The sequence below is a fragment of the Eumetopias jubatus genome, unplaced genomic scaffold, assembly GCF_037043125.1.
Source record: "Eumetopias jubatus isolate StellerSeaLion01/CBP00866 unplaced genomic scaffold, mEumJub1_p1.0 scaffold_17, whole genome shotgun sequence".
NCBI classification, from domain to species: Eukaryota; Metazoa; Chordata; class Mammalia; order Carnivora; family Otariidae; genus Eumetopias; species Eumetopias jubatus.
Window position 1 is genome coordinate 35,553,770 of NW_028274823.1, and position 24,566 is coordinate 35,578,335.

General features: G+C 39.0%; 1 protein-coding gene and 1 long non-coding RNA gene across 3 annotated transcripts in view; one reads left to right on the top strand and one right to left on the bottom strand.

Annotated features, from left to right (window-relative positions):
* The window catches only part of LOC148162153 (uncharacterized), a 43,984-nt gene that overhangs the window by 1,976 nt on the left and 17,442 nt on the right, over positions 1–24,566 (top strand). The window contains exons 2-3 of one of the 2 annotated variants that reach the window (XR_015767141.1): positions 10,022–10,192; positions 10,450–10,547. This is a non-coding gene — a long non-coding RNA (uncharacterized LOC148162153). Of the gene's footprint in view, positions 1–10,021; positions 10,193–10,235; positions 10,356–10,449; positions 10,548–24,566 lie in introns of those variants that run through there. The other variant, XR_015767140.1, reaches the window with a different exon arrangement.
* KIF11 (kinesin family member 11) overlaps positions 18,404–24,566 on the bottom strand; it is a 44,090-nt gene continuing 37,927 nt past the window's right edge. The window contains exons 20-22 of the mRNA XM_028098435.2: positions 23,417–23,568; positions 22,514–22,630; positions 18,404–20,394 (exon numbers count right to left, since the gene is read on the bottom strand). Of these exons, the coding sequence (XP_027954236.1) occupies positions 20,263–20,394; positions 22,514–22,630; positions 23,417–23,568 (401 nt within the window). The 3' untranslated portion in view covers positions 18,404–20,262. The remainder of the gene's footprint in view (positions 20,395–22,513; positions 22,631–23,416; positions 23,569–24,566) is intronic.

Sequence of the window (24,566 nt, forward strand, 5' to 3'; positions counted from 1 at the left end):
AGGTCATGATCTCAGGGTCCTGGGATCAAGCCCCACATGGGCTCTCTGCTCAGCGGGGAGTCTGCTTCTCCCTCTCACTCTCCCTCTGTACTCTCTCTCTCAAATAAATAAATAAAATCTTTACAAAACAGAAAAAAAGAACCATCGAGTGAAACATTGTTGAGGATGAGGATTTTCGAAATCTCTCATAGTATCACACCAATTGATAAGATTCTGGATTTTTTTTTAAAAAAAGCTATAAAAGACATTTGGGCAGCTAAAGGGAAAAACTGGAAATGAATTAAGGTTAGATGACATTAGTAAATTAATGTTCATTGTGTTACATGTGATATTGGTATTGTGGGTAAAATGTCATTCTTGGGAGGTGCAGACTGAAGTAGGAGTGAGGGTCTTCACATCTGCAACTTTCACATAGTTCAACACATACACACAACATATATATACACAAACCATTATACACACACATACAGATAAACAAGATATGGAGATATTGGAGATAAAGCAAATTAGAAAATTATTCTTTGGTGAATTTAGGTGAAGAGTATACTGATGTTCATTGTACTAGTTTCAGCTTCTCTGTAGATTTGAAATTTTCCAATATAAAAATTTCATACTTTGTAAAGTATGATTTTAGATATTAAAAAATGGAAGCAGTCTCATTTTTTAAGGTAAAAATTATTTAAATTTTTTGTGAAGTCTGCATACAAGCTCAGGTAGTACATTGTCCCTGGAAGCCATCCATGGAGGGCTGTTTGCAAAGCATTGGTCCTTCTGTGGCCCGGTCTGATGTTGTGCCCATTCCACCAGTCATAATTCTCATCCCCTGGCCTGATGGAGAAGTCAGGCAGGTGCTGGGAGACTGTGAAAGTCTAGTGTGTTCTGGCTGTGTCCCAAGGACAGAGACAAGATTTGGGGACAAAGAAAGGATAGTCGCTATCTGAAGCTCAAAGGAGGCTTCAAGAGTTTTATTTGGGTCTTCAAAGATTGGGACCTCAGTGAACTAAGCAGGTGTCTGTGATCATTGTTTTCTCACAAAATGTCTCTCCCTCATCTTTGTTTTTCTTCTTTTCCTGCCCCTTCCGCCTAGCAAGCAATTGAGATGATCACTCCAATTCATAGAACGCCTTTACAGTAAATCACTAGCCAGCCGTTATGCTCCATCTTCAAAAATCATACGGGTTTATAGTTTATTCTGTGCATGACTCAGCTACCGACCAAAAGAAAAAAAAGATCTAAATCTACAAACCTTCCAAAAATAAATATTAAAATGCTAGGAAAATAATCACTAATATAGGAAAAGAAAGCATCATCCCTTTCTTTGATTGGCACAGACCCTGGGATGTAGATGGAGATCTTAAAAGGCATTGATAGAACATTCCAGCTCCACTACATAATGCTCACCAGCAAATTGAAGCACTTAATTCTGGTAAGCTATATAACACCACCTCTTCTAAATCCACTCATCAGATCCATGTTCATTTTGTTATAGTTAAAAAAAAATTACAACCACATTTGTGAATGTCACATTTATTGAACTACATAATTTTTAATATCACTTGTGTAGGTTTTATAGTTTATTTTATTGTTTTAAAAGTCATTTGGGGCTCTAAAAGAACTAGGTTTTTCCGAAGTTGTCCTTATAATTTTTTTTCACACAGTCAGAACTAATAAAACAAAACTGTTGTAGCTATTTAATTCAAAATCTCTTGGAGTTTCAATATTTTTTCTCTGCTGGATACTAAAACCAATAAACCTACATGAGATTTTAATTATATTCTGAATTAAACAAGACTCTCTCCAAAAATTTGGCACCATTTATTTTAGTCACTGCTATTATAAAAGAGACCAACCTTTGGAGGAAGAGAAGGTGGGTCTCGCCTCTGAATTATCTAGTGAGAACTTTGGTAATTGTTTTGCAACAACTTTTTTTTTTTTTTTAGATAAGCAGGATGTTTATTAAATGCATTAAGACAAATAAACTTTACAAATAGACAAATCAAGTTATTTTCAATAGTTAAATACACATAGAGGTAAAACTTCAAATTAGCTAAAGCTTGAAAGCATCAGGACACCTGGGTGGCTCAGTCAGTTAAGCGGCTGCCTTGGGCTCAGGTCATGATCCCAGGTGCTGGGATCGAGCCCGGTGTGTTCAGGTTGCCTGCTCAGCTGGGTGCCTGCTTCTCCTTCTCCCTCTCCCTCTACCCCCCCAACTCGTGCTCTCTACCTCTCTCTTCTCTCTCTCTAATAAATAAATAAAATCTTTAAAAAAATTCTCATCACAAGAAAAAAAAATTTTTTTTACTATTTTGATCTACTTTATTTTTTTTATTATGTTCTATTGATCACCATACATTACATCATTAGTTTTGGATGTAGTGTTCCATGATTCATTGTTTGTTCATAACACCCAGTGCTCCACGCAGAACATGCCCTCTTTAATACCCATCACCAGGCTAACCCATCCCCCCACCCCCTCCCCTCTAGAACCCTCAGTTTGTTTCTCAGAGTCCATAGTCTCTCATGGTTCGTCTCCCCCTCTGATTCCCCCCCCTTCATTTTTCCCTTCCTGCTATCTTCTCTTTTTTTAACATATAATGTATTATTTGTTTCAGAGGTACAGGTCTGCGATTCAACAGTCTTACACAATTCATAGCGCTCACCATAGCACATACCCTCCGCAATGTCTATCACCCAGCCACCCCATCCCTCCCACCCCCCCACCACTCCACAAACTCTCAGTTTGTTTCCTGAGATTAAGAATTCCTCATATCAGTGAGATCATATGATACATGTCAAGAAAAAAAATTTTTTTAAAGAAAGCATCAATGGATTTTATTATAGCAATTTGGCTCTATTTTTAGTTATAGTGAAAGTTGTTATTACCTTCAAGTATTGGGATTAGTAAATCATCTATTAAATCACATATCAAATCATTGTATCACATTTAATTTAAAACCTGACAAAATCTAATTAATGTTTTAGGGCTTTACTAACTTGCAAAATGCTAATGTGATTAGATAGAAATGTCTCACCTGCGACATGGATGGGATCAGAGCTCTGGAACGCATGGGCAATAATCACCATGACATCGCTTCAGTGATGTCCACATTTCACATACTATAACATACTTAGCACCGTAATGTGGGTGTACTGATCATGGAAGTTTTGGTGAAGCTTATGCTATTTATTTGCCCAATGAAAAAACTTAAGGAACTCAATAATAAAAAGAGAACCCAATTTTTTTAATGGCAAAAATCTGAATAGATATTTCTCCAAAGAAGATATACAAATGGATGGGGCCCCTGGGTGGTTCAGTCAGTTAAGCTACAACTCTTGGTTTCTGCTGGGGTCATGATCTCAGGGTCGTGGATTGAGCCCCCTTGTTGGGCTCCACACTCAGTGCAGAGTCTGCTTGAGAATCCCTCTCCCTCTGTCCTCCCCCCACCACTCGTGCGTGTTCTCTCTCTCTCAAATAAATAAGTTAATTAAATAAATTAATAAATAAATAAAATCTTCATAAAAACAAATGGCCAAGAAGCACACAAAAAGATGTTCTATGTCACTACGTATGAAGGAAATGCAAGCCAAAAGCACAATAAGGTAGTACTTCGTACCCACCAGCATAGCTATAATTTTTTTTGTTAATCGGGAAATAACAGATGTTGGTAAGGTTGTGGAGCTTTAGAATCCTCATCCATTGCTGGTGGCAACGTAAAATGAAGCAGCTGCTCCAAAAAACAATCTGACAGTTCCTGAAAAGTTTAAACATAGAGTTACTATATAACCCAGTAGCTCCACTCCTAGGTACATACCCCAAAAATGAAAATATATGTCCATACAAAAACATGTGCACAAATGTTCATAGCAGATTTATAGGACCCAAAAAGTGGAAACAACCCAAATGTCCATCAACCAACGAGTGGATAAATAAAATGTGGGGCATCCTAGCAATGGAATATTATTTGGCAATAGAAAGGAATGAAGTAGTGACGCATGCTACAACATGGATGAACATTGAAAACACATGCCCTGTTGTGCAACCTCATTAAATGTATGATATTTTTTACCAGTGTTACTGAGAAACAATTGACATACATCACTATATAAGTTTAAGGCATACAGCATGATGATTTAGTATACATATGTTGTGAAATGATTGCCACAGTAGGTTCAGGTAACATCCATCTTCTCATATAGATAAAATGAAAAGAAAGAAGAAAGGAAAGAAATATTTCTCCTTGTGATGAGAACTCTTAGGATTTACCCTCTTCCCGACTTCCCTGTATCATGAGCAGTGTTAGCTACAGTCATCACGTTGTACACTGTATCCCTAGGGCTTACTTATCTCATAAGTAGGATGTTGTACCTCTTACTCATCTTCAACTCCCCACCCTCCAACCCCTACCTCTGGTAGCCACAGTTTGATCTCTTTCACTTAGAGGTGTTTTGTTTTGTTTCGATTCCACATGTAAGTGAGATTATATAGTATTTGTCTTTCCCTGTCTGACTTATTTGTCTTGGCATGATGCTTTCAAGGTCCATTCATGTTGTCACGAAACTAGGATTTCCTTATTTTTTGTGGCTGAATAATTTTCCATATATTTATCCATTCACCCATTGATGGACACTTAAGTTGTTTCCATGTTTGGCTGTTGTAAATATGCTGCTATGAACATCGTGAGGATGCAGATATCCTTTTGAGTTACGGTTTGTGTTATCTTTGGATATGTTCCCAGAAGTAGAATTGCTGGATCATATAGTAGTTGTATTTTAAATTTTGTGAGGATCCTTCATACTGTTTTCCATAGTGGCCTTACCAGTTTACAATCCCACCAGCAATACACGAGCATTCCCTTTTCTCCATATCTACACCAGCATTTATTGTCTCTTCTCTTTTTTATGGTAGTCATTCTAACAGGCATGAGGTGATAGCTCATTGTGGTTTGAATTTGCATTCCCCTAATGACGAATGATGTTGAGCATCTTTTCATGTACCTGTTAGCCTTTCATATATCTTTTTTGTAGAAATGTCTGCTCAGGTTCTTTGCTCATTTTTATTTTTTTATTTTTATTTTCTTAAGGATTTTATTTATTTGACACAGAGAGAGAGACAGCCAGAGAGGGAACACAAGCAGGGGGAGCAGGAGAGGGAGAAGCAGGCTTCCCACAGAGCAGGGAGCCTGACACAGGACTCGATCCCAGGACCCTGGGATCATGACCTGAGCTGAAGGCAGACGCCTAACGACTAAGCCACCCAGGTGCCCCTCTTTCCTAGTTTTTTAAAGTAGATTATTTGGGTTTTTGTTATTGAATTGTATGAATTCTTTATATGTTTTGGATATTAACCCTAATCAGATATATGATTTGCAAACATTTTTTTCCCATTCTGTGTGTTGTTCTTTCACTTTGTTGATGATTTATTTTGCTGTGCAGAAGTTTTTTGGTTTGATGTCGTCCCACTTGTTTATTTTTTATTTTGTTTCTTTGAGAACATTTTGTTATGTGAAAGAAACCAGACACAAATATCCCTGATGAACACAGATGCAAAAATCCTCAAAAAAGGGCACCTCGTTGGCTCAGTTGGTTAAGTGTCTGACTCTTGATTTTGGCTCAGGTCATAATCTCAGGGTTGTGAGATTGAGCCCAGCGTTAAGCTCTGCACTGGGCATGGAGCCCGCTTAAGATTCTCTCCATCTCCCCCTGCCTCTCCTACACCCCACCATCTCTTTAAAAAAATCTTCAATAAAATACTAGCAAACCAAATTCAATCATACATTGAAAAAATCATTCACCACAATCAAATGGGACTTATTCCTGTGTTGCAAGTGTGGTTCAATATTTGCAAATCAATCAACATGATACATCACATCAATAAGAGAAAGGATAAGAATTATATGATCATTTTAATAGATACAGAAAAAGCAGTTGACAGAGTACAATATCCATTCATGATAAAAAAACAAAACCCTCAACAAAGTATGTTTAGAGGGAACATACCTTAACATAATAAAAGCCATATATGAAAAACCCACAGCTAACATCATCCTCAGTGGGGAAAACTGAGAGTTTTCCCTTAAGATTAGAAACAAGACAAGGATGTCCACTCTCACTACTTTTATTCAACATAGTACTGGAAGTGCTAGCCACAGCAGACAACAGAAAGAAATAAAAAGACTCCAAGTCAGTAAGGAAGGAGTAAAACTTTCACTATTTGCAGATGACATATTATATATAGAAAACCCAAAAGACTCCACCAAGAAACTGCTAGAATTGATAAACAAATTCAGTGAAATTACTGGATACAAAAATCAATGTACAGAAATCTGTTGCATTTCTATACACCAATAATGAAACAGCAGAAAGAAATTAAGAAAACAGTCCGGGGGCCAGGGAGGATGCTGGCTGGTTCAGTTGATGGAGCATGCAACTCTTGATCTCAGGCTTGTGGGTTTGAGCCCCATGGTGGGTGTAGAGACTGCTTTAAAATAAATCTTAAGGGGTGCCTGGGTGGTTCAGTTGGTTAAGTGTCCAACTCTTGATTTTGGCTCAGGTTGCAATCTCAGGGTCATGGGATCAAGCCCCAAGTCAGCTCCATGCTCCACTCAGAGTCGGCTTGTCCCTCTCACTCCCCCTCTGCCTCTCCCCCCACTTGCACATGCGCATGCTCTCTCTCTCTCTCTGAAATAAATCAATCTTATCTATTCATTTATTTTTTTAAAGTTTCTATTTATTTGACACAGAGAGAGAGCACAAGTAGGGGGGGCGACAGGCTGAGGGAGAGAGAGAAGCAGACTCCCCACTGAGCCGGGAGCCCGATGAGGGGCTCGATCCCAGGACCCTGGGATCATGACCTGAGCCGAAGGCAGACGCTTAATGACTGAGCCACCCAGGTGCCCCTAAATCAATCTTTTTAAAAAAGAAAATCTTTTTTTTTTTAAAGATTTTATTTATTTATTTTGTAGAGAGAGACACAGCGAGACAGGGAACAGAAGCAGGGGGAGAGGGAGAAGCAGGCTTCCCGCTGAGCAGGGAGCCCGATGTGGGCCTCGATCCCAGGACGCTGGGATCATGACCTGAGCCGAAGGCAGACACTTAATGACTGAGCCATCCAGGCACCCAAAAAGAAAATCTTTTTAAAAAAGAAAACAATCCCATTTACAATTGCACCAAAAACAATAAGATACCTAGGAATAAACTTAACCAAAAAGGTGAAAGACCTGTACTCTGAAAACTATAAAACCCTGAGGAAGGATACTGAAGGTGACACAAAGAAATGGGAAGACATTCCATGCTCATGGATTGGAAGAGCAAATACTGTTAAAATGTCTACTACCCAAAGCAATCCACAGATTTAATGGAGTTGCTATCAAATATCACCAGCATTTTTCACAGAACTAGAACAAACAACGCTAAAATTTGTATGGAACCACAAAAGATCCCGAATAGCCAAAGCAATCTTGAAAAAGAACAAAACTGGAGATACCACAATCCCAGATTTCAGGGTCTACTACTGAGCTATAGTAATCAAAACGGTATGGTACTGGCACAAAAATAGACACATAGATCAATAGAACAGAACAGAAAACCCAGAAATAAGTCCACAACTCCATGGTCAATTGATCTTCGACAAAGCGGGAAAGAATATACAATGGTGAAAAAACGGTCTCTTCCACAAATGGTGTTAGGAAAACTGGACAGCAACATGCAAAAGAAATTGGATCACTTTCACACACCATACACAAAAATAAATTCAAAATGTATTAAAGACTTAAATGTGAGACCTGAAACCATAAAAATCCTAGAGGAGAACACAGGCAGTAACCTCTTTGGCATCGGCTGTAGCAACTTTTTTCTAGATATGTCTCCTGAGACAAGGGAAAGAAAAGCAAAAATAAACTATTGGGACTACAAAAGCTTCTGCACAGCGAAGGAAACAATCAACAAAACTAAAAGGCAACCTCCAGAATGGGAGAAGATATTTGCCAATGACATATCCAACAGAAGTTTAGTATCCAAAATATATAAAGAACTTACAAAACCCAACACCCAAAAAACAATCTAATTTAAAAATGGACAGAAGACCAATAACATAGTTGATTAACATATTTTGTATGTTATACATATTATTTACCGTATTCTTACAATAAAGTAAGCTAGAGGAAAAAAAAAATGATCATCATCTCCTAAGAGATGGTGTAAGAAATAAAAAATAGTTTTAAGGAAAAAAAAAATGGGCAGAAGACATGAACAGACATTTCTCCAAAGAAGACATACAGATGGCCAACACACACATGAAAAGATGTTCATCAATCAGTTACCATCAGGGAAATGCAAATCAAAACAACAAGTATCACCTTGCACCTGTCAAAATGGCTAAAATCAAAAACACAAGAAACAAGAGTTGGCGAGGATGTGGAGAAAAGGGAACCCTTATGGACAGTTGGTGGGAATGCAAACTTGTGCAGCCACTGTGGAAAACGGTATGGGGGTTCCTCAAAAAATTAAAAATAGAGGGACGCCTGGGTGGCTCAGTTTGTTAAGTGTCTGCCCTCGGCTCGGGTCATGATCTCAAGGTCCTGGGATTGAGTCCCGCATTGGGCTCCCTGCTCGGTGGGGAGCCTGCTTCTCCCTGTGCCTGCCACTCTCCCTGCTTGTGCTCTCTCTCTCTCTCTGATAAATAAATGAAATCTTTTAAAAAATTAAAAATAAAACTACCTATGATCCAGTAACCACACTGCTGGTTATTTACCCAAAGAATACAAAAACACTCATTGGAAAGGATATATGCAACCCTATGTTTATAGCAGGATTTTTTACAATAGCCAAATTATGGAAGCAGCACAAGTGTCCATCGACAGGTGAATGGATAAAGAAGATGTGGTATATGTATACAATGGAATATTATTCAGCCAAAAAAAAGAATGAACTCTTGCCATTTGCAACAACATGGTTAGAGCCAGAGAAATAAGTGAGTAAGTGAAATAAGTCAGTCAGAGAAAGACAAATACCACATGGATTTCACTCATTTGTGGAATTTAAGAAATAAATGAACAAATGGGTAAAAAAGGGAGAGAAACCAAGAAACAGGCTCTTAAGTATAGAGAACAAACTGATGGGTGCGAGGTGGGGGGGGATGGGTGAAATAGGTGAAGGGGATTAAAGAGGACACTTATCACGATGAACACTGAGTAATGTATAGAATTGTTGAATCATGGGCGCCTGGGTGGCTCAGTCAGTTAAATGTCTGCCTTGGCTCAGGACCTGATCTCCAGGTCCTGGGATCGAGCCCCACCTGGGGCTCCCTGCTCAGTGGGGAGTCTGCTTCTCTTTCTCTCTCTCCCTCTGCCCCTCCCCATTGCTCGTTCTTTCTCTCTCTCTCAAATAAATTAATAAAACCTTTTTTTAAAAAAAGAAATTGTTGAATCACTATATTATACACCTGAAACTAATATAACACTCTGTGTTAACTATACTGGAATTAAAATTAAAAAGTTAGTAAAATTTTAAAAAAGGAAATAGAAAGCAAGGGAAAAAAAAGAATTTTCAGAAAGAATGAGGACAAGAGGGGCGCCTGGGTGGCTCGGTCGTTAAGCGTCTGCCTTCGGCTCAGGTCATGATCTCAGGATCCTGGGATCGAGCCCCGCATCGGGCTCCCTGCTCGGCAGGGAGTCTGCTTCTCCCTCTCCCTCTGCCTGCCGCTCTGCCTGCTTGTACCCTTTCTCTCTCTCTGTACAATAAATAAAAAAATCTTTAAAAAAAAACAAAATAAATCTGATTTCTACCCCCTTTATTTGAAAATTATAATTGCACTGTTATTTTAAGCTCCATATATTAAAACATATTTGTTATAGTTTAATTATCCAATATTTTATTTTAAATAAGTCATAGATACTTTTCATGTAAAGGATAGGAAATAAGCCTATTATATGTCTTTACCAAAAAATTCAGGAAAAGATTATTGGGCTCATCAATTCTATTTCTTCTTTTTTTTAAAATAAGTATTTTCTTTCTTTTTTTTTAGGATTTTATTTATTTATTTGTCAGAGAGAGAAAGCACAAAGCACGGGGAGCGGCGAGCAGGGGGAGAAGCAGTCTCCCCCCTTAGCAGGGAGTCCGATGCGGGGCTCAATCCCAGGACCCCGGGATCATGACCTGAGCTGAAGGCAGACGCTTAACCGACTGAGCCACCCAGGTGCCCCTAAAATAATATTTTTAATAGAATATCTATAAAGTGGTTTTGCCAGTTTCTCTTCTTTCTCTTCCTCTTTGGGGGAAAATGTCCCAAGGGGTATCTGCTACTGATGCTCCTGATGAACAAAAACCACTTACTGCATCAGATACTGTGCCAAGCCAAGGTAAAGCAACAAGTTTCCTTCGAAACAAAAGCTTTCGAATAAGGGGGTTAGAGTAAACCTAAGGAGATATCAGATCAAATTCTTCTTTTCCTAGGTATCTTCAAGTACACATTGGGAAAGTATCTTGAAGGCATAGAAGGTGACCAGAAAGACTGGGAAAGACTTTGGGCTGGCAAGGGACAAGAAGAAATGGTAAGTAAACATCTAACCATTTTTTTTTTTAAGAAGAGTAGAATAGGAACAAAATAGGGAAGGATTTGAAAAGGAAATCTCTCTTGAAATCAGTTCGACTATTTGAGAAGTTAGACAATGTTAATGCAAGATTACACTGATTCTGCTCCCACCTAGGACGTAGAAAGCTCTACAAGAAAAAATGAGATAAGTTATATAACTTTTCTTGAACACATCAGAGAGCTAAGGTCTCAGGGCAGCCAAGTACTCTCAGGAAAGATAGGCCTTCCAAGGAGAGACGGGGAGGAGGAGTAGCTGACCTGTGGCAGAGCCTGGGAGGAGGAGACACCAGATACCATGTAAACCTGTAAGGAGAATTCAGCTAAAATTTTAATAAATCGTGAAAGGCTTACCATGAGTTAACGAGAAAATATAGAATCCCTAGGAAGTGCAGACACAATGGGAATTTGCATCCACTAGCAGCCTCTTCACAGACTTCACCAGGTTCTCAAGAGAGACGGGAGGCTGTGATGCAGGCTTGGAAAGGGAACAGCCTTCGCTACAAGAAAAGGCATGGAGCTCTGCCCAGACCCTCCTTCCTTACAGACAAAAGCCATAGGGAGAAGGGCAACACCCTTGCAGGGAACAGGTGAAGAACACTGCGATTGAGATAAAGGTACAAACAAACAAACAAAACTTCTATCCTAGGGGAAGGGCAGGATGCTTTTCCCTGCAAAGAACCTGCCGAAGATATGGGCAGTTTGGCTACCCCAGGGAGAGACAGGATCACTGAGAAAACCCAACTCCCCCAAGACTTGGGGCACAGGGCCCGCATAGGAGTAAGGCTGGACCTGCACAGCAGAAAACCTTCCTCAACCTCCACCCTCCACCTGCCAGAAAACCCCAAGAATCAAGGCATAGCATCCTTCCGTGGCGGAAAGGCAAAAGTGTGCCTAGAGACCCTTCCAGGGCTCAGGCACACAGGGAAGGCTGAAAGCACAGGATGGAGCCGAAATGCTGAGAAAAGCCCTCCAGCAACTTAGCACCCTGCCCCCTATTACAACCACTGAAAACCAGAGTCATAAAGAAAATTTTGAAGGCAGCCAGAGAAAGAAGACATTAAATGCAGAAGAGCAAAGATGGGAATTACATTACATTACCAGCCTTCTTGTTAGAAACTGCAAACCAGAAGACAATGAGTAATATCTTTAAAGTGCTGAAAGAAAATAATGATAGAGACCAAACTGAGGGTGGCTGGAGGGGAGCTGGGTGGGGGATGGGCTACATGGGTGACGGGCATTAAGGAGGGTACTTGTTATGATGAGCACTGGGTGTTGTATGTAAGTGATAAATCACTAAATTCTACTCCTGACACCAATACCACATTATATGTTAACCGACTAGGATTTAAGTAAAAACTTGAAACAAAAAAAAAAAAGAAAGAAAGAAAATAACTATCAACCCAGAATTCTACACCCAATGAAATATCTTTCAAAAATGAAGACAAAATAGAGAATTATTTAGAAAATAAAAACTGACAGAATTCCTCACCGGCCATCCTGTACTATAAGAAATGTTAAAGGAATTTCTTTAAGCAAGAGGAATATATCAGAGAATCTGGCATTGTACACAAAGAAATGGATTTACAAAAACAACGATCTCTGGAAATGGTTAAAATGAAAATAAATAGGAAGCCACTCTTTCTCTTATTTTTGACACCTCTAAAAGATAATTGACTTTCATAAAAAAATATGGTAGCAATGTATTGTGGTTTTATTGCAAATATAAAAATAAAATGAAAACAACCACAGAAAAGATGAGAAATAATTAAAAGTGTGCTATTGTTCGTTTTTTTTAAAGATTTTATTTATTTATTTGAGAGAGAGAGAGAAATAGCATGAGAGGGGAGAGGGTCAGAGGGAGAAGCAGGCTCCCCGCTGAGCCAGGAACCTGATGTGGGACTTGATCCCAGGACTCCGGGATCATGACCTGAGCCGAAGGCAGTCGCTTAACCAACTGAGCCACCCAGGCGCCCTATTGTTCGGTTCTTAAACTACACATGCAACAGTATAATTTCTTTGAAGGTAAACTATGATTAATTCATGATGTATATTTACTGCAAGCCTTTCGGCAATGACTAAACAAAAATTTTAATGGCAATAAAATGGATTCATAACAGTATCAATTAATTGTAAAGGAGGAAGAAAAAGAGGGAAAAGGAACAAAGAACAGAGGAAACAGAAAACAAGTAGCAAGATCATATATTTAAGACCAATAATATTAAATGTAGGCAGTCTAAAGCTAATTAAAAGACATTGTCAGATTGGATAAAAAACAATTATAATCTATTTACAAGAAAGCCATTTCAAATAGAAAAGACATAGATAATTAAAAGGAAAAAGATCTTGGGCCCCTGGGTGGCTCAGTCATTAAGCGTCTGCCTTCAGCTCAGGTCATGATCCCAGGGCCCTGGGATTGAGCCCCGCCTCCGGCTCCCTGCTCAGCGGGAAGCCTGCTTCTCCCTCTGCCGCTCCCCCTGCTGGTGTTCCCTCTCTCGCTGGGTCTCTCTCTGTCAAACAAATAAAATCTTTAAAAAAGTAAAAATAAAAAAATAAAAGGAAAAAGATCTACCATGCAAACACTAATCAAAAGATGGCTGGATGGGTTGCTCAGTCAGTTGAGCATCAGACTCCTGATTTCAGCTCAGGTCATGATCTCAGGGTCGTGAATTCGAGCCTTGCATTGGGCTCCACACTGGGCATGGAGCCTGCTTAACATTCTCTCCCTCTCCCTCTCCCCCTTCCCTCCCATGAGCAGTCTCTCTAAAAAATAAATAAATTAATTAATTAAATTAAAATTTAAAAAAGATGGCTGGAGTATCTACATTAATATAAAAATTTACTTTAGAATAAGAAATATCACCAATGATAAAGGGGGACACTATATACTGGTAAAAGGGTCAATTTACCAAGAAGTATAACAATTCTAACTATGTATGTACCTTACAAAGGAGGTGTTAGAAACAGAATAAATACATTTACACTTATAGTTAGAAACTTCAACATTTTAGTTAATAGAACTAGACAAAAAAAATCACTAAGGTGAGAGAAGATCTGACAACCTTTTTGACCAACTTGACCTGACCGTTATAGAACCATCCATCCCATGATAGGAGAATATATTCTTTTCAAGTTTAATATTTTACTTACACTTTACTTACTAAAGTCTAATATTAATTAGAGCCTTTACTACCTCCCAGACGATCAAAGGATCCTAAACACAGGGCGCCTGGGTGGCTCAATCCGTTAAGCATCTGCCTTGCACTCAGGTCATGGTCCCAGGGCGCTGGGATCCAGCCCTGCAACGGGCTCCCTGCTCAGCGGGGAGCCTGCTTCTCCCTCTCCCTCTGCCCCTCCCCCTGCTCATGCTCTCTTTCTCATATAAATAAATAAAATCTTAAAAAATAAAAAAGAACCCCTAATGCCTCTTACCCTTCTTCCATTTCATGTGCTATTCTTGAGAATTTATATTTATGCCCTACAAAACATTGTTGTTTCACAGTGATTATTTACCTTTTCAGATGCATTTACATTTTCCATTGCTCTTTGTTCTTTCCTACATCTCTGAGATGCCATTTGGTATCGTTTTCTTTTTGCTTAAAGAACACTTTAATATTTCCTTTAGTGCCAGTTTGGTGGTGACAAAATCAATCTTCATTCTTTTAGACAGACAAGATGCCTTTAATGCACCATCATTCCTAAAAAATATTTTTTCTTTTTTTTTAAGATTTTATTTATTTCTTTGACAGAGAGAGACACGAGAGAGGGAGCACAAGCAGGGGGAGTGGGAGAGGGAGTAGCAGGCTTCCCGTGGAACAGGGAGCCCGATGCGGGGCTCGATCCCAGGACGCTGGGATCAGGACCTGAGCGGAAGGCAGACGCTTAACGACTGAGCCACCCAGGCGCCCCCTAAAAAATATTTTCATTAGGCATAGAATTCGATGACGACCGTTATTTTCTCTATTGTTTCTTAATTTTTTATTTCACTTAGCTCCACTCTAATCTTTATTGTTTCCTTCCTTATGTTTGTTTTGGGTTTAGTTTGCCCTTCTTTTGCAACTTCCTTTTTTTTTTTTTTTAAGATTTTATTTATTTGAAAAAGAGATGGGTTGGGGAGGGGCAGAGAGAGCAGGAGGACAAGCAGACTCCCACCGGGCAGGGAGTCCAACTTGGGGCTCGATCCCAGGACCCCAAGATCATGACCTGAGCCCAAGTCAGAAGCTCAACCAACTGTGCCAACCAGGCGTCCCTCTTTTTCAACTTTCTTGAGGAGGAAGATCACTAACTCAGGTAAGTGCAATGCAAAACACAAACCACGGCTGTGGCTTCTTCTTTCAAATGCCCCCAGGAAAATGCTGTTCGCACTGAGCAAGGTTGGATTCAGGTCAAATAAAGACAGGCCCTTGAATGCAGGTTTTCCGGAGAATTGCCAGATAGGTCAAATAATGACAGTTATCTGAGAATGGTGTTTTCAGGGGGCTCCAAACCTAATCGACCCAGGCAGTGGCTTCTAGGCTACTGGTTTTCACTGTGATTGTGGGACTGTTGGTTTTCAAGGCTAATGAGCTGGGGAGAGTGGTAAGAATAGGTCAAGTTAAAATACCACAAAACTCATCATTTTAACCAAAATACAACCTTTAAAAATACAAAGAAATGCTCCCTGGATTATTCTAAGCCTTTGGTTAATTACCAGAATTATGAAAAATGTTATCCTGACCAATTTTCTCCGTGTCTCATTGCTTTTATGGGGGCCCTAGCTCCAGCATTCCTGCTGACTTTACCTTCATTACTTTGAAGCTGTCATTCCACTTTCTGCTTCCTTTCTTTCTGTTGCAGTCAGCGGTCGGCCTAATTTTTCTTCCTATGAAAATAGTGCCTTTTTTTTCTCTCTAGTTACTTAAAAGATTTTTTCTTTATTGTTGGCATTTAGCAGTTTAACTATGGTGTATCTCGGTGTGACTTGATGTTCATCCTGCTGGAGATTTACAGAGCATCAGTCATTCTCTGCTTCCTTTGGAGGCTCTAATTACATGTACATTAGACCTTTTCACCATACCATTTCTTTGGGTTTCTTGTCCGTTTGTCTTGTTATGCTTCAGTGTAACTATTTTCTTTTAACCTATCGTCCACTTTTTAAAACTCCCTTTAATTTAACTCTATCCAGCAGACTAAGCCCATTCTCAGTGTTTATAATTTGTTGAATTTTTCAGTTCCAGAATTTCCATCTGACTTTTTATAATTTCCAGTTATCATTCAAAATATTTCATGTCGTTAAATTCTTTAAACGTCTAATTTTGAAAGATCTTGTTTTGCAGCTCCATTTGCTGAAATTTCTATGATTTGTTTCCATTATCTTTCTTTTTTTGGTCCAGGTCTATCTTCTTGTATACAAAGTTATTTTTCAAAGGAGTATTAAGCAGCTGTGTTTTATGAGCACACAATGTACACATTTTTATTTTTTTTAGAGAGAGAGAGAGAGAGAGAGAGAGCGTGCGAGTGGGGGTGGGGGAGGGTTTTTTGGTGTGTTTTTTTAAGATTTTACTTATTTGAGACAGTGAGTGTGACATCTTCACCAATACTTGTTCTTTTCTGTTCTTACTCTAGCTATCCTTGTGGATATGAACTGGTACCTCACTGTGATTTTGATTTGCATTTCCTTGAAGACTACACTCATATGCTTTCACAATTCCGTCTTCAGCTTTTGAATATATAATGTGTCTTGTGGATCTCTGAGTTTCTCCTGTTTGGATTTATTGAGCTTCTTGTATGTAAAGATTCAAGTGTTGTAATAAATTTGAGAACTTTTCAGCTTTCTATCAAGTATTCTTTCTGCCCATTTCTCTCTTCTTCTGGTACTCCCATTTTGAGAATGTTGGTATGATTCACTGTGCTCCACAGGTCTCTTAAGCTCTATTTTCCTTCATTCTTTTTTCTTTCTGCACTTTGGATTAGACACTCTCAATAACCTAGCTTCAAGTTCACTGCTTCTTTCTACTGCCAGCTCACATTTGCTATTGGAACCCTCTGGTGTTTTGTGTATGTGTGTGTGTCTATTTGTGTGTGTGTTTTTTTTTCAGTTTTGATATTTTTCAGCTCAAAATTTGTATGGCTCTTCTTTAGTTTCTTCACTGATATTCTCTATTTGTTGAGACATTACCCTCCTGAATTCCTTTAGCTCTATGAGTATATTTGAGACAGTTCATTTAAAGTCCAGTATTTGTCCTTCATAAGGGATGGTTTGTGTTAATTTCTTCTGTAAATGGGCCATACTTTGTTTCTTAGTTTTTTGTTAAAAGTTTTTAGTATTGGAGCGCCTCGGTGGCTCATTGATCAACTCTTGGTTTCAGCTCAGGTCATGATCTCAGGGTTGTGGGATTAAGCCCAGCATCAGGCTCCCCACTCAGCGGGGAGTCGGCTTGAGATTCTTTCCCTCTTCCTCTCCCTCCCCCTCTGCCCCTCCCTTGCTTTCGTGCGCACGTGCTTTCTCAAAAAAATAAAATCTTAAAATTTTTTTAGTATTATAATGTGACATCCTGGAAATCAGATTTTTCATGCCTCAGGGTTTGTTTTTGTTGCTTGCTGTGGCTCTAACGGTTTGTTACTTTTCTAAACTATTTTCAAATTTCAGTTCTTTGACTCAGGTAATCTCTGAAGTCTCTTTTTGCTTGCATTCAGCTAGTATTACTGGTGACAGATTTCCTTGAATGCCAATAACCAAAAAATAAAACAAGAAAAAAAAAAAAAGGAAAGAAAAGAAAAGAAAAAGAAAAAAATCCTCCCAGTCTTTGCAGACTGTTGGAGCACAACTTCAATGCTTAGCTAGGCCATTTAAAGTCTGCCTTAGTCGGGCGCCTGGGTGGCCCAGTTGGTTAAGCATCTGCCTTCAGCTCAGGTTATGATCTCAGTGTCCTGAGATCGACCCCCACATCAGGCTTCCCTGCTCATTGGGGAGTCTGCTTCTCCCTCTCCCTCGGCCTGTCTACCCCCCACCCACCCCTGCTTGTGTACTCTCTCTCTGAAATAAATAAAATCTTTAAAAAAAAATTTTTTTTTTAAATCTGCCTTAGCTTTCACTTTCTGCTTGTGCCGAACCTAAAGATCGGTCAGCAGTAGTGAAAGCTTAGGGTCTTCTCCAAGTACATAAATTGGCTGGACGTGAGAGGCTTTCTCAATTCCCCAATATGCATTGTCTTTGAATGGCCTAATTTCCTCAAGAAATTCTCTCCTGTCTTTTCCCTCTCAGGCTTTAGGCACTCCTTTATTTTACCTCAACTATCATCTTTTGCTGCAGGTAGCAGCAGGTTGTTTATTTGCCTTATCATAGTTTTTTATTTTAAGTAGGCTCCACACCCAACCTGGGTCTTGAACTCACAATCTCGAGATGAAGAGTCACATGCTCCACTGACTGAGCCAGCCAGGCACCCCAAATCACTGGAGAATTTTAGCATCCCAAGCCTTAAATTAGTTCTACAATTTCTCATATACAATATCAAGCACTCAAAAAATAACCATCAGCAAAAATAGAGTAAGTAGCTTCAAGGATTCATTCTTCCGGAGGCAAAAATGTTCAGAAACAACTTTGTCAGAACTAGGTTTATAGCAACCAAGCGAGTGCTCAATCAAGAGAAGGCAAGCTAAAAACTAGGAAATCTTTTTGGTGTTTTACTTGCCCTTGCTCCATTCCCCTTCCAGCTCCATGGTGGTCAGACAGCAGCCCACATTCTCAGAGCAGAGGGATCCTGTTCACTGGTCCTGAGGGCACAGAGGATCTCGTAATCTCTTTTTTTTAAAAGATTTTATTTATTTGACAGAGACACAGAGAGAGAGAGGGAACACAAGCAGGGCGGAGTGGGAGAGGGAGAAGCAGGCTTCCCGCCGAGCAGGGAGCCCGATGTGGGACTCAATCCCGGGACCCTGGGACCATGACCTGAGCCGAAGGCAGATGCTTAACAACTGAGCCACCCAGGCGCCCCGGATTTCTTAATCTCAAAAAAAGGAGCCTGGGATGTTTACCAAGGCACTTCATCCTAGGTGATATCTGTGTGGAAGTGTATTTTTTTTTAAGATTACTTATTTATATGACAGAGAGAGACATGGCGAGAAAGGGAACACAAGCAGGGGGAGTGGAGAGGGAGAAGCAGGCTTCCCGCTGAGCAGGGAGCCCGACGTGGGGCTCGATCCCAAGAGCCTGGGATCATGACCTTGGCCAAAGGCAGCCGCTTAACAACTGAGCCACCCAGGCACCCCTGTGTGGAAGTATATTTTAGGAATTTTGGAACAACTTGCTAAACTCTGTAAAGAGACCCATTACCAAATAAGAAATAATAGGGCAAGCAAGTTAATGTAGAAACCAAATTTATTAATAGAGTTACTGAGGGCAGTTTGTTAGATATTATCCACAGCTTATGCTGACATCTGATTTTGCAGAGAACTGTATCATTACTTTTATTAAGGTGATTAATACTTCTGCAAGGTAAATTTAGTTCCTTGAAGTAGAACATTTTTTAATTCTCCAATTGGGTTTGGCTTTACTTAGCTATCACAGTCAAATCTCTCTAAATGTATACACTTAACTTGATATAGGCACAAAATTTTTTCTTTGCCTATATTCCTTCTAAGTGTGCTTGCTATTCATGCTGAAAAATCCAACTTCCAGAAATTTGGCTGCTAGATCAAAATCATCAGGACCCTTCTACGGGTTAAGATTTCACTAAAGAAAAATATACATATACATATTTTATTATATACAAAGAACAAAGTTTCATCAGGTAAGCAAAAGGATATAAATTATAGTCATAATTAGTAGTTCCAAAAAGCCCTTAAATCACTGGGACCTTCTGCACAACATATAGGCCACACAGCCATTAATCAGAGTTCTTGGTAGTTCTCCCATAAGAGTAATCTATATTCTAGAGAAGCTGGCTTTTTACGAACTCTGTGGGGGCTAATGTGTTAGGCCTCATAAAGGAATGCTTTTACATCTAGGGGGAAACAAACTAAAAACATGGAAGGAAGGACTACTTCTAGAGTTATGTTTATTGTTGACAGTAATTTTAGAACCACAGAAAGTGTTAAAAGACTTCTAGGTAAAATTCACACTATCTCATAATAAGAATGGATACCATTTTGTAGCTCTACAAATGGTTTGGTCACAAATGAAAAAGGAGAAAGTGAGCTGAGAATGCAGAATGGAAAAGTCTAGGGAAGGAGGCAAGCAGATAGAGACATAATTCAATCATAGCAAGAAAAGTAGAGATGGTCCTTCCCAAGACCAAGTTGGCGATATTTACCTATGTAAGTTAAATCCTAGAAGGACAGTACAACTTCTATATATATGCTACCTAGTGAGATACAAGAAAAATATTTTTCCTTTTTTTAGTATTTTTCTTCTTTTTTTGAGAAAAATATTTTTCATTTTTTTAGGAAAGGGTTATTTTACATCAAAAGCTAAAAATACATATTTACTCAATGCAAGTCCCAAATAAAACCCAACTTAATACACAGTGAACTACAGAGATGACAGAAAAATGAGTAGACATATTAAATCCAACTGAATTTACAGTATTGCCTTGATATTTTCCATTTGTTTTTCATCTATCCATAAGGCTTAAGTTCTGGAGTTATAGGTTTTATTTTTCATTTTTCTTAAAAATAGAATCACCAATCCCTCAAGTTAACTAAAGATTTATCTGGGCTCGTAGAGGTAGTCTGCTCCTTGTAACAGAATGCTCTGTAGTTTCTTCCACTTTAGACCTCTCCACTGAATTAATGCCTCTGTTTTCTTTGTCTTTTCCATGTGATTTTTTATGCTGTGGACATAAGGGGAGAAATTAAGTCAATATAAAGTAATATTTGATACATATTAGCTACACTCTATTTTTTTTTTAAGATTTTATCTATTTATTCATGAGAGACAAAGAGAGAGAGAGGCAGAGGGAGAAGCAGGCTCCCCACGGAGCAGGGAGCCCGATGCAGGACTCAATCCCAGGACCCTGGGATCATGACCTGAGCCAAAGGCAGATGCTTAACCGACTGAGCCACCCAGGCTTCCCTTCTACACTCTATTTTCGAAGTTCTCTGGGTTACAGGCAAGAAATTAAGTGTGGAAAAGGCTCAGCACAAATTGGAGCCAACAATTTGTTTGGCAAGTAGAAATGAATGCCTTCTTCATCTTACCATCAATGGAAGGAGTGAGGTGAAAGAAGTATTAATTCTCTGCATGATTTTCCAAGGCATAATTAAAGATTTTACTGTAGGGCAATGGTTCTCAACAGGGAGCAATTTTACCCCCCAGAGGACATTTGGTAATATCTGGAGACATTTTTGGTTGTTAAAACTAAGAGGTGCTGCTGGCTTCTAGTGGGTAGAAGCCAGGGATTCTGCTAAACATCATATAATAACAAGATAGTCCACCACAACAAAGGATCATCCAGCTCAAAATGTCAATAGTGCTACTATTGAGAAATCCTGCTCTAGGAAAACAAAGATTTGATATCATATAAAAAAGGCAATTCTATTTTAGGCAGAGAATCTGATAAATGGCTAACTCAAGACATTTTTCTTAACTGTATTTTAGCTTTTCTCTTAAACTTATTTCATATTTCTCACTTAGGAATTATATTTCAATGGAATTCTCATATTTGCCCATAGAGAGCTTTAGGAGACTAATGACATTCATTGCACAACCAATCATCCATGCTGAGACAAATCATAAACCAACTTCAGAATTTCAAACCCAGAATTTCCCCATGAGACTGCTAGCAGGGAAAAAATAATTTTCAGACTTTAGCTGAAGGTCTAAAATCCAATCCCAAATCTTTTCTGGTATGATAGGACCTTCCCTGCCCTAGGTGAACCACTAAGCCTAGCCTTCGAAATGCCATAAATTGTAGTAATGAAGGGATTTCCAGCCAGGGGATTAAGTAGTCACTAGGGTTCTCTTTTCTTTTCTTTTTTTTTTTAGGGTTCTCTTTTCTTAACTTTCCTTCTTTCCTTAACTTTAAAGATAGAAGAGAGGGTTGAAAAATGAAAAGAAATATATTTAGAGTTGTCTCATAGTAAAGAATAAAGCAAAAAGGTAGGAAGGATTTGGGGATAAAACTACCTTGAGGCAAAGAGAGAGGAATTTAACAGAAATCAAGCTAGAAGTTTTAACAGCTTAAATCGCAGATGGAGGGTCTTTCTTTAGGCTTTGGTGGGAAGACCTGCAAGTCTACGAGGTACAAGAACATACACTTATCAGAAGCAGCACTTTGACTGTAAAATGTAGACATCAGTGTCTTATGTGAGAAAATCCTTCCATCACAGACTGTGTCTAGGCTCATATCTTCAAAATAAAAGGAAAGATGCTGGGCAGTTTATAGTGCCATGCTCCCAAGAGTGTTGAAAAGGAGTTAGGAGAGGTCACAGGATTTAACTGTGATCAAGATCAAGGCAGGTGAGGAGGCTCAGGAAACATGGGGGAATCCTTAACAAGAGAAAAGTCTCAGGTAGGAGAAACTAATATAACCTGAGAGGCCTTCAGTCTCTGTCTTTTAAACTTCTTAGCTTTTAAAGTCTGAGTATGAGCAGATATAGGCTCCAAGACTTCGTGTCAAAGGTGGAGGGGAGAGAGAAATGACTGCTCTCAGTATCCATTCTGCATATGGAGGAAGTGGAAAGGGGAAAACCATAACAGCTAAAGAGTACTATCTGAGGATGGAGATTAAGTTAAACCTTGCCTTTAATTTTCCTACAGAAAACCCCTGATCAATTATCTATATTTGTGTAAATAATTTAAATCAGAAAAATTATCTTTTCTGCCATCCCAAAGGAATGACAAAATATTTTGCGGTTCCACCCACTAAGAGTAATGCCTTCGCATTCAATAGCCAACGACTGACTTATTTCAGATGTGGAAGGGTTATGTGACAGGATATAATCATGTACCTGGAAAAATGGAATCCCACCACTTGATGAACAATCCACGCTAGCATCCACAGATGGCTCCTGACCCGGAGGTTCTACAGTAGAGTGCCCGAGAACTGACTTTTCTTCATCCAAGTCCTGACGTAAGAAGGTACCATGAGTGATTAAGTCCGATTTAAAAATCTTCACAAAATACGTGCAGCTTTCTTCTTTGAAAATGACACAATGTCCATTGTATAAAAGTTAAACCTCAACCAAATTAGTAGGAAGTCTAAAAAATAATGAGGGTGCCTGGCTGGCTAAGTCGGAAGAGTATGGGACTTTTGATCTCAGGGTCGTAAGTTCAAGACCCATGCTGGGTGGAGAGATTACTTAAAAAAAAAAAAAAACTTTGAAAATTTAAAAAATAAATGAAAATAATCCCAAATATGTTTTCTCATAGAGAAGTACTTGTAATAAAATGTTAAAAGTAGTAATCTCAGAATAATGGGACTACAGTTTATTTATTTTCTACTTCCCAACTTGTCTATAATTACTACAGTTAAGAACACAGTTTGTGGGGCTCTTCTAGGTTCTAACTGCAACTCCGTCCTGTGACTTGGTAATTCTTAGTTTCCTCACCTCTAAAATGGGGATAGTACTAGCGCCCACTTCATAAGGCTATTGAGAGTATTAACTGAGTATGTATGTAAAGGGCTTAGAACAGGCTCTGGCACATAATAAGCACAACATAAATACTGGTTATTATTATTACTTTAATAATTTAAAAATGTCCAGATTAAAAGCAACAGGCTTAAGGGTCAGACAACTACCATTAATGCAACAGGGTAGGATTTAAGGGCAAAGAATAAAATTCTTCATATGAAGATGATGACATAAGGAGTTTATGCGAGACTTCTAAAATTATGATCCTTTACATTTTACCTGACTGATGTCTTCCTTGTTGTTTTCTGAGCAGTTTAGCATCATTAACAGTTCAGGCTGCTTCCTTTTCAACTGATCAAGGAGCTGTTCACGTGGTTCGGTTCTCACCAGTGTTGATGGGTAGAAGTAATTTTTCCTCTGTGGTGTCGTACCTTTAGTGGACATTACATAAATAGGAAAAAATTGAAGTGTGGGATATGAGTAAGATTTTTTTTGTTAGAATGAGTCTCTGGCTTCCAAAGATATAGGCATTGCCACACATGGGAATCAGTCTTGTTACCTGTCATGCACAGATTGCTTACAACTACTATTTCCTAATTTGACAAATGATCTTAGATAGACTCAACTATTTTCAGGATTCAACCTACCCCCAAACATGAAATTATCCATCTCTGAGGATGTACGAAAGATGTTCTATCGGCTCTAAAAGGGATCGAAGCGCTCCGAGAAATGGTAGCACTCCTGGAATAAGAGTACTGCTCTCCCAGTGAGATCTTTCATAGGATAATCATTTCATTTAAATTTGGTGGCAGCTAAATATTAACCAAGTACATTTCTTTTTTTTTTTTAAAGATTTTATTTATCTGAGAGAGAGAGGGAGAGAGAATGAGCGGGGGGAGGAGCAGAGCGACAAGCAGACTCCCCGCGGAGCAGGGAGCCCGACGCGGGGCTCAATCCCAGGAGCCTGAGATCACGAGCAGAGCTGAAGGCAGAGATACTCAACCGACTGAGCCACCCACGCGCCCCCCAGTTACATTTCTTTATAATGAACTCAAGCTCTCATACATATTTTACACAGGCACTTGCCTTTCTGATTAACACTTATATTCCTAATTTCATTGAAAAGTGGAAATAAATATTACAGGACCCTTGTGGAAAAAATAAACTAACATTCTTTAGCATCATCTCCTTTTATAATTGTTTTATATATTTTTTTAAAAAAGCTTTTAAGTATAATTTACATACCATAAAATCTATTCAGTGATTTTTAGTAAATCTACAGGGTCTGCGACCCTAAATACAATCCAAAGAATAAGTTCAATTACTCATCCTGTTCAATAGCTTGCATACCTGCTTCCATGAAGGCTTCCTGAAATCACTATAGCCTAAAATGATCTTTGCCATCTGACAAAATGAGAGGTACACATAA